Source organism: Camelus dromedarius, chromosome 29 (assembly GCF_036321535.1).
Source record: "Camelus dromedarius isolate mCamDro1 chromosome 29, mCamDro1.pat, whole genome shotgun sequence".
Taxonomy (NCBI): Eukaryota; Metazoa; Chordata; class Mammalia; order Artiodactyla; family Camelidae; genus Camelus; species Camelus dromedarius.
Genome location: NC_087464.1, coordinates 1,623,470 through 1,639,353, shown reverse-complemented (window position 1 = coordinate 1,639,353; position 15,884 = coordinate 1,623,470). Strand labels below are relative to the sequence as shown.

Genomic DNA, 15,884 nt, shown 5'->3' with positions numbered 1-15,884 from the left:
TAAGTGTGAGGATAAAAAACCTATTGTTCTACTTGGCTTAGTATGCAACTACAAATGCCAGCACATTAACTATCAGCACCCCATGAGCTGTCTACACTAGCTGGCGGAAGTGAGGCCAACATCGACCCCACGGCGCAGACTATGAATTCCAGATAAACACGTGTAGCTACTGAATTTTCCCCACACCCCACTGACTCTGTTGATATTCAAAATCAGGCAAAAATGAGGACTGTAGATTAAATTGCTTTCTTAACAGCACCAACACTTGCTTTATTCTGGTTCTCAAGATTTCACAATAAAATTAAAAGATTTTATTTCCAAATGTCATCATGCACAAAATGCTTTTCCTAGTATATATTTCTGTTTCATGATGACAGAGACGGGACATAAAAAGGAACATCTCATTCCTGAACTTTTAATTGATCTGAATGCACTTCCTTTTACTCAATTTTTTTTTAATCTAATTGCTTTTGTAAAGAGACCAAACTTCATCTATCTTCCTGTAACTTCAGGGCCAACTTGAAATCAGCTGCTTTCTTGAATCTCAGGCTTGGTTCTCTGGAGTTTATTAAAAAACCTTTATTTTTGATTATTGATTATATTGACTGAATGCCACTCACAGTCTCTGATATGGAATTGCTATTTTTGTATTTTTAATTAAATTTTTATTTTTAATTGTTCTCTCTCCCCTCACGCCTCAGTAACGAAGTCATTTCAGATTTCCGTAGAGTAGTACATTTTTTATGGCCACCCTGAGCCACAGATTTACTCAGCTAACGGGACAGAGATCACTGATGCCTGCTTACAATTGTTCTTCCCTTTAATAACAACTAAATGGTCTGCTGGAGTAGAAACCACGTTCCCCATCCTCACTTTCACATAGGTATGGCCACATGACTCAACCGCAGCCAGCTGTGGTGTGTACAATTTTGAGAAGTGTCATTAAAGGGGGAGAGCCCTGACCTTCCTCATCCCCTTTCCTCCTTCCTGTTATTTAAACATCAGAGAGTGCAGCTGGCATCGGCAGCCAGGGGAGGCTAAGATAACCTAAGGAACAATAAGATGGAAGGACCCTGGGTCCTTGAAACTTCGGACTGTCAAATTTGCTCTGGGCTTCCAAATCTGAATACGATGAAAATTAAACCCATATCTTACTCAAATTACTGTTATTTCATTTTAATTTTTTGGCTACCAAACTCAATTTTTAGCAGCTTTATTGAGATATAATTAACATACCATATAATTCTCCCATTTAAATATGAGAAGGAATGTATGTATGTATATGTATGACTGAAACGTTATGCTGTACAACAGAAATTGACACCACATTGTGAACTGACTCTATTTTAATAAAAAAAAAATAAGCATACAATTCAATGGTTCTTAGTGTATCCCCAGATATATGGAGCTGTCACTACAGTGAAACTTAGAACATTTTTATTACTTCGAAAAGAAATTCCATATGCTTTAGTTACCACCCTGCTGTGTACCCACGGCACCTTTCACCAGCTCTGAGGGGCCAACAATCCGCTTTCCTATTCTAGACTCTCATATGAATGGAACCATTAGTATGCAGTCTCCTGTGAATGGCTTCTTTGACCTACATAAGTGTTTTCAAGGTTTATGCGTGTTGTAGCATGTATCAGTACTTCATTCCCTTTTAGGGACAAATACTACTCCATTGTGTGGATGCACTACATTTTGTTTATTCATTCATCCATTATTGCACATTTGCACTGTTTCCACCTTTGGGTTATTAAGAATAATATTACTATAAGCATTCACATATACACTCTTGTGTAGACATATGTTTTCATTTTTCTTGAGCATGTATCTATGAGTTGAATTGCTGTATCAATTCAGTTTAGTTCAGGCTAAAATATCCATCACAATATTGAACAAAGGTGGCAAGAAAAGACATCCTAATTTTGCTTCTGATCTTAGGGGGAAAAATATCTGATTTTGCACCATTAAGTATTAAGTTAGCCGTGGGATTTTGTAGGTGTCCTTAATCAGATTGAGGCAGTTCCTTCTATTTCCAGTTTGCTGAATATAAATTTTGTTACCATGAGTGTGTTTTACATTTTGTCAAATACTTTTTTGGCATCTGTTGAGATGATCGTGTGATACTGTTTTTTATTCTCTTGATATGATGAATTATATTAATTTTATGTTTTGTGTGCTAAACCAACCTTGAATTTCTGGGATAAGTTCCACTTGGTCATAGTATAGAATTCTTTTTACATATTGCTGAGTTTAGCTTGCTAGAATTTTGCTGAAGATTTTTACTTTCATATTCACAAGAGACACTGTTCTGTAATTTTATTTTCTTGTGTTACCTTTGCCTGGTTTTGGCGTAAGGGTAATACTGAAGTCATAAAATGACTTGGAAAGTGTTCTCTTCTATTTTTTGGAAGAGTTTGTGAAGATTTACAATGATTTCTTTTAATGTTTGGTAGAATTCAACAATGAAGCCATCTGGGTCTGGAATTTTCTTTGTGGGTAATTTTAAAAATTACTCACTCACTTTCTTCGTGTGTTATTATATAGGTCTATTTCTTCTTGAGTCTGTTTTAGTAGTTTATGGCTTTTAAAGGATTTGTCCATTTCATGTAAGTTATCCAATTTTTGTGTGTGTACTGTTGTTCATAGTTCTCCTTTATAATCTTTTTTTTATTTCTGTAAGGTCAGTAGAAATACCCTCTATTTAATTTCTAATTCTAACAATTTAACTAATTTCTCTTTTTTTCTTGGTAAATTTGCCTGCAGTTTTGTCGATTTTGTTGATCTTTTAAAGAAGTGTTGGTTTCATTGATTTTTCTGTGTTAAAAATTAATTCTTATTATTAAAGATAATCAGCTTTATTTAAATTATTTGTAATCCCCAGAGACATATTCAGAGTAAAAGTTGATGTCTTGGGGTACATCTCCACAAATAGTCATTTTTGTCCTTAATGGACAGGGCATGGAAAGAGAACATTATATTTCAAGGACTCATGGCTCTAAAATTCATTTGTTTCCCCCTAGCTCACATTTATTTACTGTTTGAGAAATATTACTATTTTTTTCTGTGAAAATATTGTACCTAAAGTTTGTAAATAATTCAACATAATAGATCCTACAGAAGGAATTTTCTCCTCCTTCTATTAAGAGAGAGATTCTTTTGAGAGTGAAGAACTATCAATCTGATGTGTCCAGCCATTTTTTAATGCTCATTTAGATCAGTAAGATCATGTCAGTTCTGAAGCAGTAATTCTAAATAATTTTTATTTATGTATTTCAAAATACAAAATTTGCATTTTGCTTCCAAGTCTTACTATTAGACTTAATCTTCTGAAGGAAACTTTGCTCAGAAAGTGAGCAAAGGAACCATCAGTGAAGTTCCTGGTTAAAGCTATGACCAGATACAGGTTTGATGGAAAAAGAAATCTATTGCTAACTCAATGTAGTGTCCTGGAAACTTCTACACATTCCATCCATAATAATAATGTAAGAATAATTATTTGAGGAGAAAAGCCTCTGGGGACCTAAGACGAGAATGTGATTGTATCTAGAAAGCTGGGATCCAAATCATTTGCTTCTGATTCGTCTAAAGCAGGGGTCTGCAAATTTTTTCCTGTGAAGACCAGAAAGTAAATGATTGAGATTCTACAGGCCATGCATGGACATAAAGGAGGCTAGGAGAATGAGAAAGAGCTGTCCAAAAAGCTGAGGGGTTACTGCAAAGCTGTATTTGGAACAACTACCCCCGTCAGGATGCCACACTCTCCATCATTCCACCTGCTTCCCCCCTTGCCCAGGCACTGTGTAGTTTATCACCAGGATAGAACACATCATCAACAGCAACAACGAAGCACAGACATCTTTAATAAAGGCATTACAAATAATGATCTGTGGAGAACGAGCCTCCAAGAGAAGGCAGAAGGAGCCCAGAAAAGAAAGGGCCTTTGTAATTTGCCACTGGGGTGCCTAGCATCTAGGTCAGCTCTCTGTTTGCTCACTCTAAAATAAAATATTCCCACTAGAATCCCAGAAACATACTCAGACCTCTTATTTAGGCTTAATATTTATAGGAAAAGCCTGGTTGTACGGGAGAACCACATGAGAGGTATGATACAAAGAACACCAGAGAAAGCGAACTCACAAAATATCTCACAAGAGGCCATCTTTCTTAGAAAGAAAACTACAGGCATTAAAAAAAAAATAACCACAATAAACAAAACAAAAATTAGCATTAAAATTTAATTTCTTTCAGAATCCAAGAAAGCTGCTACTATTCTCAGAGAGATTTAAGGAAATCAAGCATCCTGAGCCAAGACAAAGATCAGTGAATGAAACTCAGTTGCATTTCTACTGACTAGTAATAAAAAATCAGAAGGTGAAATTAAGCCGAAACACCATCTACAATATCATACAAAAAATATTAAATGAGAAGGAAAAACCCATCAAAAGATGTGCAAAGTCTCTACATTTAAAACCAAAAGCTATTGTTAAGAGAAATTAAGGTAGACTTAAAGCAGTGGTCCTCAACCAATTGTCCATCCTGGGGGACATCTGGCAGTGACTGGAGTCATGTTTGGTTGACAGGACTCGGGAGGCAGATTTTGGCACTGGAGTCTAGTGAGCAGAGGCCTCAGGGAGGAAGCTCAGCATCCTACAGTGCACAGAACAGTCCTCTGCAACAAAGAGGTATGTGATCCACAGTGTCAGTGCACCAAGAATGAGAACCCACAGTGGGGATGACAGTTCTCCACAAATTGGTGCATAAATCCATTGTAACCTCAATCAAGTTATCAGAATGTCTGTATAGTAACAAACTGATTCTAAAATTTATATGAAAATGTCCTCAAGTAGGCCAAAAAGCTTTGAGAAAGAATAATGTATTTAATGAACTAATAGTATTTGCCTTTGAGCCTCGTTATAAAACTATAGTGGTCAAGACAGTGTGTTGTCAACTCAACATAGTCAAATAGATCAACAGAACAGACTAGGAAGTGCAGACATAGACCCACATATACATGGTAACCTGATTTCAACAAGGATAAAGAAGCAATTCAGTGGGGGAGAGTAGCCTTTCTAACAGATGGTGCTAGAACAATTGGAAAGATGCATATGGGAAAAAATGAACTTTCATTTATATTTCACAAAATATGCAAAATTGACTCGAAATGTATTGTAAGTCTGAATGTAATACCTAAATCTATAAAACTTCTAGAAGAAAGCATAAGAAAAATCTTTGTGACCTAAAATTATGCAAACCTTTTTAGAAACAATTCCATACATATGATCTGTAAAAGAGAAAAACAAATTGAACTTTATCAAAATTAAAAACATATGCTTTCTGAAAAGCTATTAAGAAAATGAGGAGACAAGCGTGGACAGGGAGAAAAATAGTTACAAAGCACATCTGGTAAAGGGTTTGTATCTGAAATATGTAATTATATACAGAACTCTCAAAGCACAATAGGAAAACAAACCTTAAAATGTCACCTTTTCCGGATATATGCCCAGGAGTGGGATTGCTGGATCATGAGGTAAATCAACTATACTTCAATTTAAAAAAATGAACTGAAGATTTAAACAGACCCTTTATTAGTGAAGACAAAGAGATAGCAAATAACACATGGAAAGATGCTCGACATCATTAGTCAATACGGAAATGCAAATTAAAACCAAAAGGAGATACGCTTGTGTAACTACTGAATGGATAAAACTAGAAAGCCTGACCATGCCAAGTGTTGGAGATGATGTGGAGAACCTGCAACCCTCAAACACAGCTGTTGAAATGTAAAATTGTAAAACCACTTTAGAACACAGTCTGACAGTTTCATGAAAAGTAAGATCTACACCACCATGAAATCCACCTATCTCAGTCTTAGATATTCACCCAAGAAAAGTGAAAGCATGTCTAGGCAAAGCTGTATATGAACGTTCTAAAAGTGGAAACAAGCCAAATGTCTGTCAACAAGTAGAGGGATTGTGGATATGTGTGTAATAGAGGAGAACAAATCTAACTCCACATTGGATCTGCTCCTTTAGTTTTACCCACTGGGCCCTGTTTTCCAGGCTGTCTTGCTAGCTCTGCACCTTTTGTAAAACAATGTTGACTTTAGCCTGAAACATACAGGAAAGCCTATTCTAGGGGCTCTGACCTTTAAAGATGTCAGCACTTCTGCACTTATGTGGAGACAGCAAGTTGCAAAGTAGTGAATAACCTTTGTTTTGCTGGAGGTTTAGAGGGACACCATGACCTGGCCCACGTGGACGGCTGCAAGAACAAAGAATTCTTGCAGTAAGAAGTTTGCAACAACCAACCACACCTCCTCTTCTGTTTTTTGTATAAAAAGAACCTGTATTCTGCCTTGAGTAGGATGGTCCTCCAAGACATTAGTCTCCCATCCTTTTGGTCTGCTGGCTTTCTGAATAAAGTCACTATTCCTTGCCCCAACACCTCGTCTTCTGATTTATTGGCCTGCTGTGCAGCAAGCAGAAGGAGTTTGGACTTGGTAACATCTGTACAATGGAATACTACTCAGCAATAAAAAAAAGCAGTGAAGTATTGAAACACACCACATATGGGTGAATCTCAAAATAATTATGCTGAGTGAAAGATGTTAGCCATAAAAAAAGGGCATACTGTTTGACTTCATTAATATAAAATTTTAGAAACTACAAAGCAATCTCTATAGTGTCATTTGTTGCTTCAGGACAAGACTGGGTGTCTTAGAGGGTAAAGATATTACAAAGAGATTCAAGTAAACTTAAGAGGAAATGAATATGTTCACTCTTTTGATTGTGATGATGGTTTTGCATATGTTGAATGTTATCAAGTGACCCATTTTGAATATGTACAGTTTTTATATGTCATATATACTTCTAAAAAGATATTTAAACAATGAAACAGATTGCTAAAAGATAAAGTCAATCACCTAGAATGCAGAGCTAACAGACAAAAGCCAGAATAGGAGAGGAAGATTATATAATAAGGATTAAACCATTAAGTACAAAATCTGACTAATAGAAGCATATGAAAAAAAGGTGGAGAATATTTTCTTAAAAAAATAAGAAAAGTGTTAAGAGCTCAGAGATACATATCTTTAGATTTATTTGGAGTTTTACCCAGGATCTAACACACTATACAGAAAAGACTCATGCTACATGCACCTTTATGAAATATTTGATAGAAAGATGTCCTAAAATTTCCCTTAATTTAGGGGCAATTGAGTAAGAGCTTGAGAAGCTAGGAGTGAGTCCATATAAGTAAATGAAAACCAGCCAGCATCAAACTTGCTATAAGCATCACTAGATGATAAAAATACAATGGTACAATGATTTCAAAGTTCTAGGAAAATTACCTCCAATTCATGTCAATACCTAGCTAACCACCAATTAAACATAAAGAACTAAGGAAAGAATTTCTGCAATCAAAGCCTTCAGAAACCATCTGTCTCACACCTGCTCCTTGGACATTAACTGAGGATGAACTTTAGCAAAAAGAATAAAACCAGGAAAGGGGAAGCCATGGGCTATTAAAAATGTTGAAACTAATTCAGAAATCAGAGGATGAGAGTTTTGCAGTAGGTCCAAAAAGCAAGCAGTTTTAATTTCTATCGGAAGACAATCAATGTCAAGAAGAATATTTTCATGAGGAAAAACAGAAAAAATAACAAACAATACATTTAATGACTAAGGTGGTAATGTTATGTACATGAGTAAGAAAGAATCCATTCTTCCCTAATTAAGAAAAAGTAATCCAAATTAGAAACTCGAGAATGAGTGTTTGTGGGTGATTGGGAGGGACTAAAACCTAGGAGAGTCTTGATGCAAAGAGATGGGCTATATGGTTTGGATCAATAGAAGCAGTGTAGGAAAAAGTAATTCATTTGATCCAGACCTTAGGAGTATTCTTCAAATAGCCCGAGAAAGACATCATCCTAAATCCATCTGAGTAAACTGTTTAGCTCTGCTCTGAATGATATTTGTATACTTAACAACTTCAAGGTTTTTCATTGTTTTTTAACTTTTAGTGAGGTGGGAAGCCCCATGAAAAGACTGGCAGGACCCCTAGGCAGGGCCACTACTTTCCCGCCAGCGCCATCCTGTTCCCTGGCCCAGAGGCATTATCTCCCTTTTGTGTTTTTGTAGAACTACTTGCTTCTAGGAAAGTGAAACTTACCCCTAAGATCCTATTGTTTCCCAAGGCTCACTCCTGATTGGTCCATTTCTAACACCTCATTTGCATAGAGCTCACTTTTTATTGGTCCATTTCTAACACCTTATTTGCATATGGTGTTGCAAAATGTTGCAAAGTCTTGACTGGTAGCCTATAAAAGCCTGGGGGTCCAGAGCTTCGAGTGTTAACTCCTCTGGACCCGCCGGTGTGATAAACCTGAGTTTTCCAACCCTCCAAGTGTCGCTTGGTCTCTTGCCAGGATCCAGGTTGCTGTAACACTGAGCTGTAACACTTTGCTGTAACATTAGAATAATTTATAAGTAAAATCCTGAAGGCTGAAATACAGTCATGTGCTGAATGACAAAATTCTCAACCTCCACGATGCAGTAAGAGTTGAGCATCTCTTTTCTCACACATTGTCAATTGATCCTGCTTTCCAAGCAGAAATAATTTTAACTATAGTATTTCTGTTTTTTTCTTTCTAATACGTATTTTTATGTGCTCAACTCAGATCCTAAACCTTGAGCACTTACATAGTATATAGCTCAATGATGTGAGCTGTTCACTACTTTTCAACATTTGGAATCACTCTATAAACATATCGAAGAATAAAATGCAAGTTTATGATGGTAGGCAAAATGTAAATGTTTTCAACCTTGATAATGTAAAAGTATAGTGGGGAAGGCATAGCTCAAGTTATAGCTCGAGTGGTAGAGTGCATGCTTAGCATGCGTAATGTCCTGGGTTCAATTCCCTTCAAAAGTGAGAAAATAAGTAAACCTAATTACTCCCCCCCCCCAAATTTTTTTAAAGTATAGTTACAATTAGCAGAAGATGGAAGGTGAGGAAAGGAAAAGAGAAACCCATGAAGAACTGGGGTGTGAACACCTTTCCCTAAAATAACAGGGTCAGGTGACTGCTGCTGGACCCAGGGGGAATCAGAAATGGAGATTTAAGTTGAAAGATACTTTCTTGTAATCACTGATTACCAGGGCCACTAACTAGCTTCCTTTTTGGTTTCAAGATGCCCACGCCCACACCCACACCCACACCAGACGTGATGTGAAGTCGGCCGTTTCTGGGGACGACATTTTGCTTACAAATTCCGTGTGCATTGCTTGCCTGTGGATTTTGAGTGGAACCTATTTACGGAAAAGGCAAGGGCCACAGAGTAAGTCCCTCTAATGCCAGGAGTGTTTCAGTCGCTAACCATTGTTGCTTTAGCCCCACAAGGGCTAAACGTCCTGCCTTAATAATGTTATCACAGGGGCCAAAGAGTCAATCTTCTCTGAGGAATAATTTTCCCATTCAGAGGGGATCTGACCATCCCTGTCCTCTAAAAGCTGGTGAAGAGGTGGGAGAGAATTGTGGGAAACAATGCCTAAAGTGTTTGTGGCCCATGGCAGCCGTGGGGACCAGGGGTGAGTAAATTCTGGGTAGAGGCGCTCACGTATAATGGACCCTGCATTCAGTGGGGCTTTCTTGGTCAACCAAAGGTGGGATGCTTTTTAAAAGAAGCTTTAAGAAATTTGATGACAATTTGAAAATCCTTTATTTTTCTGTAGTTATTGGTAATTTCAACTTGACATCTGAGTGAATAGTATTGTAGCCCAATTAAGTAAGAGCTGTCCCCATAGTGACGTTCCAGTCCTAGACAAAGAGTTCGTGTGAAATAGGTCCAGGTCGGGACCAAGTGGACTAGGGATGTAAAACACTCGTCCATAGGTTAAAAAAAAAAAAAAACACGAACTGTAAGGAATTACTGGTGAGTTTGTATTACTTTGTTCAGAGCAGGCACAATGGAAGGCGATTACATTCCATTGAATCCAACCTCCATTAAATCTTAACTGGCTGAGGGCATTTTTAAGACTGACAACCACCGTGGGGAGCTTTCCCTTCACAGTGTGCACACATGAGCCGGCAGCCTTTCAAGGGGTCTAGAGATGTATTTCCCAACAAGATTTCTGTCTGGTTTGAGGTGTCTGAGGATCTGAGCTAGTTCATTCATTCATTCATTTATTCATTCATTCCCTCACTCACTAACAGACACTGCTCATTACTTTCTCACTGGAGACGGAATGAGGAAAATTGCTTTTTGGTTCCCAAGAACCAAAGAGTAGGAACCATACCACCTGTGTCTGACCTTTAATATAAAAATATTTCTCTCTTAAAACACTTATTTAAAGACAAGGACAAGTTGGATCTCTGTGTGTCTGGTTGGCCTTTGAAGTTCAGAATCAATCATGATAAAAAAAAAAAAAAAGTCAGGGTCCAACAGGTCTCACAGGCAGTCATTTCTGAGCTTACTTCTTTCTACTTTCAGCATAACCTAAATGGGCACGCGCAACTAAAATACCCGGAATGAAAGTAACCACCCCATTTCAACAACAGGTAGACAAGGAAGAAGAACTGTATCCGCCTTCACATTTAAGTCAGTTAGTCCTTTTTTAATAAATTTGAATTCATTCATCAACAAGTTTCATATTGTATCTATCACTCAATTTGGCTGTTTTTTTTTCATGTCAAATAATACCAAAAAAATTACATCAATGTGCTTAAGCAAAATTGGGTTTTAATTTATCTTTACAATGAAATGAAATCAACATGGGAATTGATCATGACAGCAGTCGCCTATTCCTGTTAGAATAATCCTGTACTTACCTTGAACACACTCACTGACTTGTGAAGTAGAAATGTGACACAAGAATGACAAGGCGGTTCCTGGGGCTCGTCCTAAGGAGAGGCATGGTGCAGGGGTCACGCTCTGGGAGGTCACTGTTTACCCAGGGGTTGGGAATTGAGTATTTCAGGAAAACATGGCACCTTTCAATGCAGTAGAAGAGGTAATAATCGATCCAAGGCACACTAGTTGTGTCCTGGGAAAATTTAACCCACCCGGGCAGCTCTTTGCCCCACGATTCAGTGTTGCCCTGACCGACGACGGCTCACAAAAGATGAGAACCAGAGTCAATTCCACGAGTAACAAAACATTTCGCTAATTGTTCCATTTCGCTTACTGAAAAATGGCCAGAAATATGAACTGGTTTTCAGGTGTCGAGTTAAAGTAAGAATTATGGGATGGTTTATCATTTCAAGCCAGGAGATTCAAAGTCGGACACGTCCTCTGTTTTAGAACACACCATTGTGGGACAAACACCAGTGGGATTATCTACTAGAGGCTGAAAATGAACACCTGCAGTTGCCGTGTGCCTGTCCCCTTAAAACCAGTCCCAACGGGCTTGGCAGCACCTCTGAATTGAAGATCTCCTTGGTGAGAATGTTAATTCCATAGCTGGCCAGGGGAGAAGTGCCTCTGATGTGAATGGCTGAACATGGCAGAAGTTCTGGGTGCTGGCATTACAAACACATGATAGTGAGGATGCACGTGGAGCGGGGCTACTACTGTGACATACTTCCTAGTGCACTTAAGATTCAGAGGGAAATGAACATCTCATGGTATAGACAGCGAAAGCCTCTACAGTCCTGGGGTTGGTGAACGAGAACTTGTTTCAAGATTCCTCGGTCTTTTCCGTCTTTCTCTGTAGGGATGTATGTAGTGGGCTCTGGAACTGTCTCCAGTGTATCGGAATAGGGGTAATCCCAAACTTATCACAAGATCTTTCTGCATGCCTTGAGTCCCCATGAAGCATTTTGGAAAGACAGGACTACATAGAAAATCAACTTTTTATTACGTTCAGGTGTTGAGAAAGAGAGATCATTATATTCCAAATTCAACTGTTCTCTCCTGACTCGAGAAGTCTGGATGTGGGTAACAGCCACCTCAGATTAATGTCAGGGATCCGGGTTCAGAATTCATCAACATGCCTTACTCACTGGCTCCCATAACTACTCTGGAGTAAAAATGAGAGGGCGTCGTAACCGAGCAGAGAACCAAACTCTGCTTTGTTCTGCCAGCACGGAGTTCTGCTTCTCAGTATTTCGGACAACTTTTAAAAATGGAGAAGCTATAAAATAACTTTATTAGAAGAAAAGTAATTTTCTTCTAAAATGGAGTAAAGCAAACACATATCCAAGGATTTTAAAAAGTTTTTTTTTTTTTTTTACAGAATATATGTATTTGTGTGTGTGTGTGTGTGTGTAGTTACAAACACTATTTATAGTATAGCTATTATGTTTAACGTCATCGCAGTGTCTACAAAGTTGTGGATCCCAGTCTTGGTGCCAAATGCATATAAAAAGCTCAAAAGCTATCATGACTATTCCATGCAAATTTATATCCGGAAAACCTTGGGAGGGAGACTGCAGCTCCTCTGGGCCCCCGGGGGTCTCTGCCGTTGAGAGTTGGGTACCTCAACGGTGCATCGAAAACACTTCGAATCACTTTTCTCCCAGAAAGAATTAATGTCACAGTTTTGAACATGTAAATCCTACACTTGAAGCAGCCGCTGACACTTTTGTCGGCGCTCATGTGCAGTCTGGGTCCCTTTTCTGCATGTGGAGCGCACGCCTGAAATCGCTGATACAAGGAAAAGGTACCTGAAGTGCTGAAAGGGGTAAGGTCTTCACAATGTCTTTTTTTTTTTTTTTTCTTTAACATGTTAACAGTGATAAGGCCACTTTACAAGGTTTTTCCCCAATCTGTTTAACTGTTAGGATCCCCCATTGTTACCCATGGGAAAAAACTGTCAGAGAAAAGCCAGAGAACAAGAAATCACTGGCTAGTCTCCAGACAAAACTAAAACCAGCGGTTGGGAGAAGATGCAGAAAAAAGGTAAGAATGGAAGAGGGGAAAGGGAATAAAAATTGGCCATTGCTTCTAGCATGAGATTTTGTGGACGGGTCTACCTGACGGTGGGTTTGGACTGTTACCAATGCCCGCAAGTTCAAGGTTGTCATTAGCCGCCAAGGAAAAGCAAGTAGTGGTCGCTCTTGGGGACAGCCCTCGGCACCCACACCCGCAGGGAGGTGGGGGTGCCTCTATCTACAGGGAGAGAACTCGGGCCAGAGATGAGAGCGCTGGACGAGACTCTGGTCACTGGTTTTGGACAGAACAGAGAGGGTGAGGCATGTGTGGCGTTTTGGGATAAAGTCTTAATTTCGCAGTTCTTTCCTGAATATTTTGCTTTTTTTTTTTTCTCCAAATGCTTAACTTTACTGTGACATCTGTTTGCACAATCTGTAGTCATTTCAGTTTATGGATGCCTGTGATAGAAATATTGTTTACAAAAAATATATCATCTCTTTTTTTTTTTTCTTTAGAAAGATCTCATCTAAATAGTAAGTTAAGGTTGCATCTATGAAACCGGTGCACCTTGTCTTGTTTCTACGAGCTTTAAAAAGTCCAAATACTGATGAGGCTGTGGATCAGAAAGAACCCAGAGTGACTGTGTTTGTGGTCAGGTTGCTCTCCTTGGCCTCAAGAGAACGGTCATGGGTCACCGGGTGATACATGGTGTGTACTGGTCGTGTTCCTGCAGGGTCCCAGCTCCACTAGGAGGAGTTGGATGTGCTTGTGAGAGATGTCAGATACAGAAATAAAGGCGTGAGGATGCTTCTCGGTTGCTGAAACTGAACAGAAGTGTTTGAGCTTCAATCTTAATTCTAGAGAACAGAAAGCAGGTACAGCACATAAAGAAAAATCTGATCTCACATGCTGCCGTGAGAGCAAGCAGAAGAAGCCAAATCTCGGTAAATATACATGGATATGCATATTATGCAAATATATTTTATATGAACATACAATGTTATAAGTGGTCGATAACTCAAAGACAAGGGGGAAAATCATCCTAGACGGCCTGACCTTAGAGTTATTCAAATAACCTGAGACGTCTAAGCTTTCTGTTAGGTATCGGGCTTGGAAATCTGTGAGAGATGTGGAGCACATTTCCAGTGATTGAAATGTCAACTAAAGATCGCCAAAATGTGCCACTGTGTTCGCATGTGACGTAAGCTGGATCCACTCCAGGTGAACAGAAAAGATACACTGTACATTGGAGTACTTACAATGAGATGCCATCTGTTCCCAGTGCAAAAGATGGACATTCAGACACCAACCTGGGCTGTATCTACATGTAAGAAAACAGGTGAGCCCACGCCAGGGCTCACATCATCCACTGACCCAGTACAGAAGAAGTTTGCCTGGAGAAAGCAAACCCCATCACCTTTCAAGCCAAAAGCCTTCGCTTAATAAACCGAAAGAGAGGATGTGAAGTATGCGACTCATTCTAAACTAGCAATACCACTGCATGAGTTTTTGAAGAACAACTAAGAGTTTCTTTCTGGTTTTTAAACTAAAACATCTAACTTATGATAGTCAAAGACACACTTGGGGATGATACTGTGTTTCACGCCCTCATTCTCAAGGCATTACTATTTCGACGATGCTTGTCCCTTTCAATTAAAAAAGAAAAAACTATGACTTTCTTTAATATGCATCCTGTGTTAAATTGTCCATAGCTGCAAAATGTAGATATGTATGTGTATTTGTTTTACATACACATGGGTCCTTACGCCTGTGTGTATAAACATATACACATACATCCTCATATACACGTGTATTTTATATATATGCTGAGAAAGTTCACATATATATACAATTGCGTATGTATATATGTGTGTGTCTGCGTGTGTGAGTCTGTGTGTGTGTACAGGTATAAAAACTTGACAGGCAGAGTAATATTTCACTCAGTGTTAAATGAAGTCTTTGAAAAATCAAGTACAGTCACTCAGTTAACATAGTACAGCCAGTAAACTAAGTTGAAAAGAGAAAAAGTGAATGGAAACACGATCCTGGACCATCTGTCTATGGCGTTCACATCCGTCAGATCGGGGATCTTGATTTTGAGCTGTGAAGACCTCCTCCGTAGGTGGGTCTTCTTGTGCGGGATGCCTCGGTCCCCCATGTGCCGCACGTGCCCTTCCCTGGGCATGCTCTGTTTCCTGTACTGGATTCCTGAGTTGTCAAAGGATATTGCTGAATTCCTGGTGTCGCCAACGCCGCCTGCAACCTCGTTCATTTCGTTGTGAACCTCCAGCGATGTTAACAGGATATTTCCATGAGCATCCACCTGATGGGAAAACACACCCTGTTAGCCGCGAGCATGCCGGGATACCTCATTTGCATATGCAAACCCGGGGCAGGCTGACGTCACGCTGTCACGGCCTGTACATTAGGAGAAACCGCACGTTTGCCAAACCCAGTGCTTTGTGTTAGTGAGAAGTGTCATCTTGTGGGCTTAACTGCAGGTTAGAGATGTTATTTCCTTGATTTAAAATTTCTCACGTAGAGTGACTTACGGTGAAAGGGAATGTGAAAGCGAACAGGTATGTGTTCATGCACGGCTGAAGCACTGTGCTGTCCACCAGAGACTGACGCAACGTTGTACACTGGCTGCACTGCCGTAAAAAATATACACAAACAAACAAACAAAACAATCCGAATAAGACCATAATTTTATCCAAAAAAAAAAAAAAACTTACATAGAAAATTGCAAAAAATCAGGAAGTCCTTTTCAAATTGAAATTTCACGTTATGAATACAAGTCCTTATTGACGACAAAATCAAAGTGCAAATGCCTTTCACAAGGTTAACTTAGGTATTAGAACCATTTTCCACAACGACACACTGGAGAGAAACTGTACTCTCCCATTCCTTTTTGGAGTCAGCTTGTCCTCTTTCCTTTTTTCTTTTTTTTTTTTCTTTTTTAATTGAAGTGCAGTCAGTTACAGTGAGTCAGCCTCTGGTGCGCAGC

General features: G+C 39.0%; 1 protein-coding gene across 2 annotated transcripts in view; it reads right to left on the bottom strand.

The window, feature by feature from the left end:
• Positions 1-13,387: 13,387 nt before the first annotated feature.
• Positions 13,388-15,884, bottom strand: part of GABRB3 (gamma-aminobutyric acid type A receptor subunit beta3) — a 222,140-nt gene continuing 219,643 nt past the window's right edge. For both annotated transcript variants that reach the window (XM_031440437.2, XM_031440436.2), the window contains exon 9: positions 13,388-15,200. In XM_031440437.2, coding sequence (XP_031296297.1) covers positions 14,859-15,200 — 342 coding nt within the window. In that variant the 3' untranslated portion in view covers positions 13,388-14,858. The remainder of the gene's footprint in view (positions 15,201-15,884) is intronic.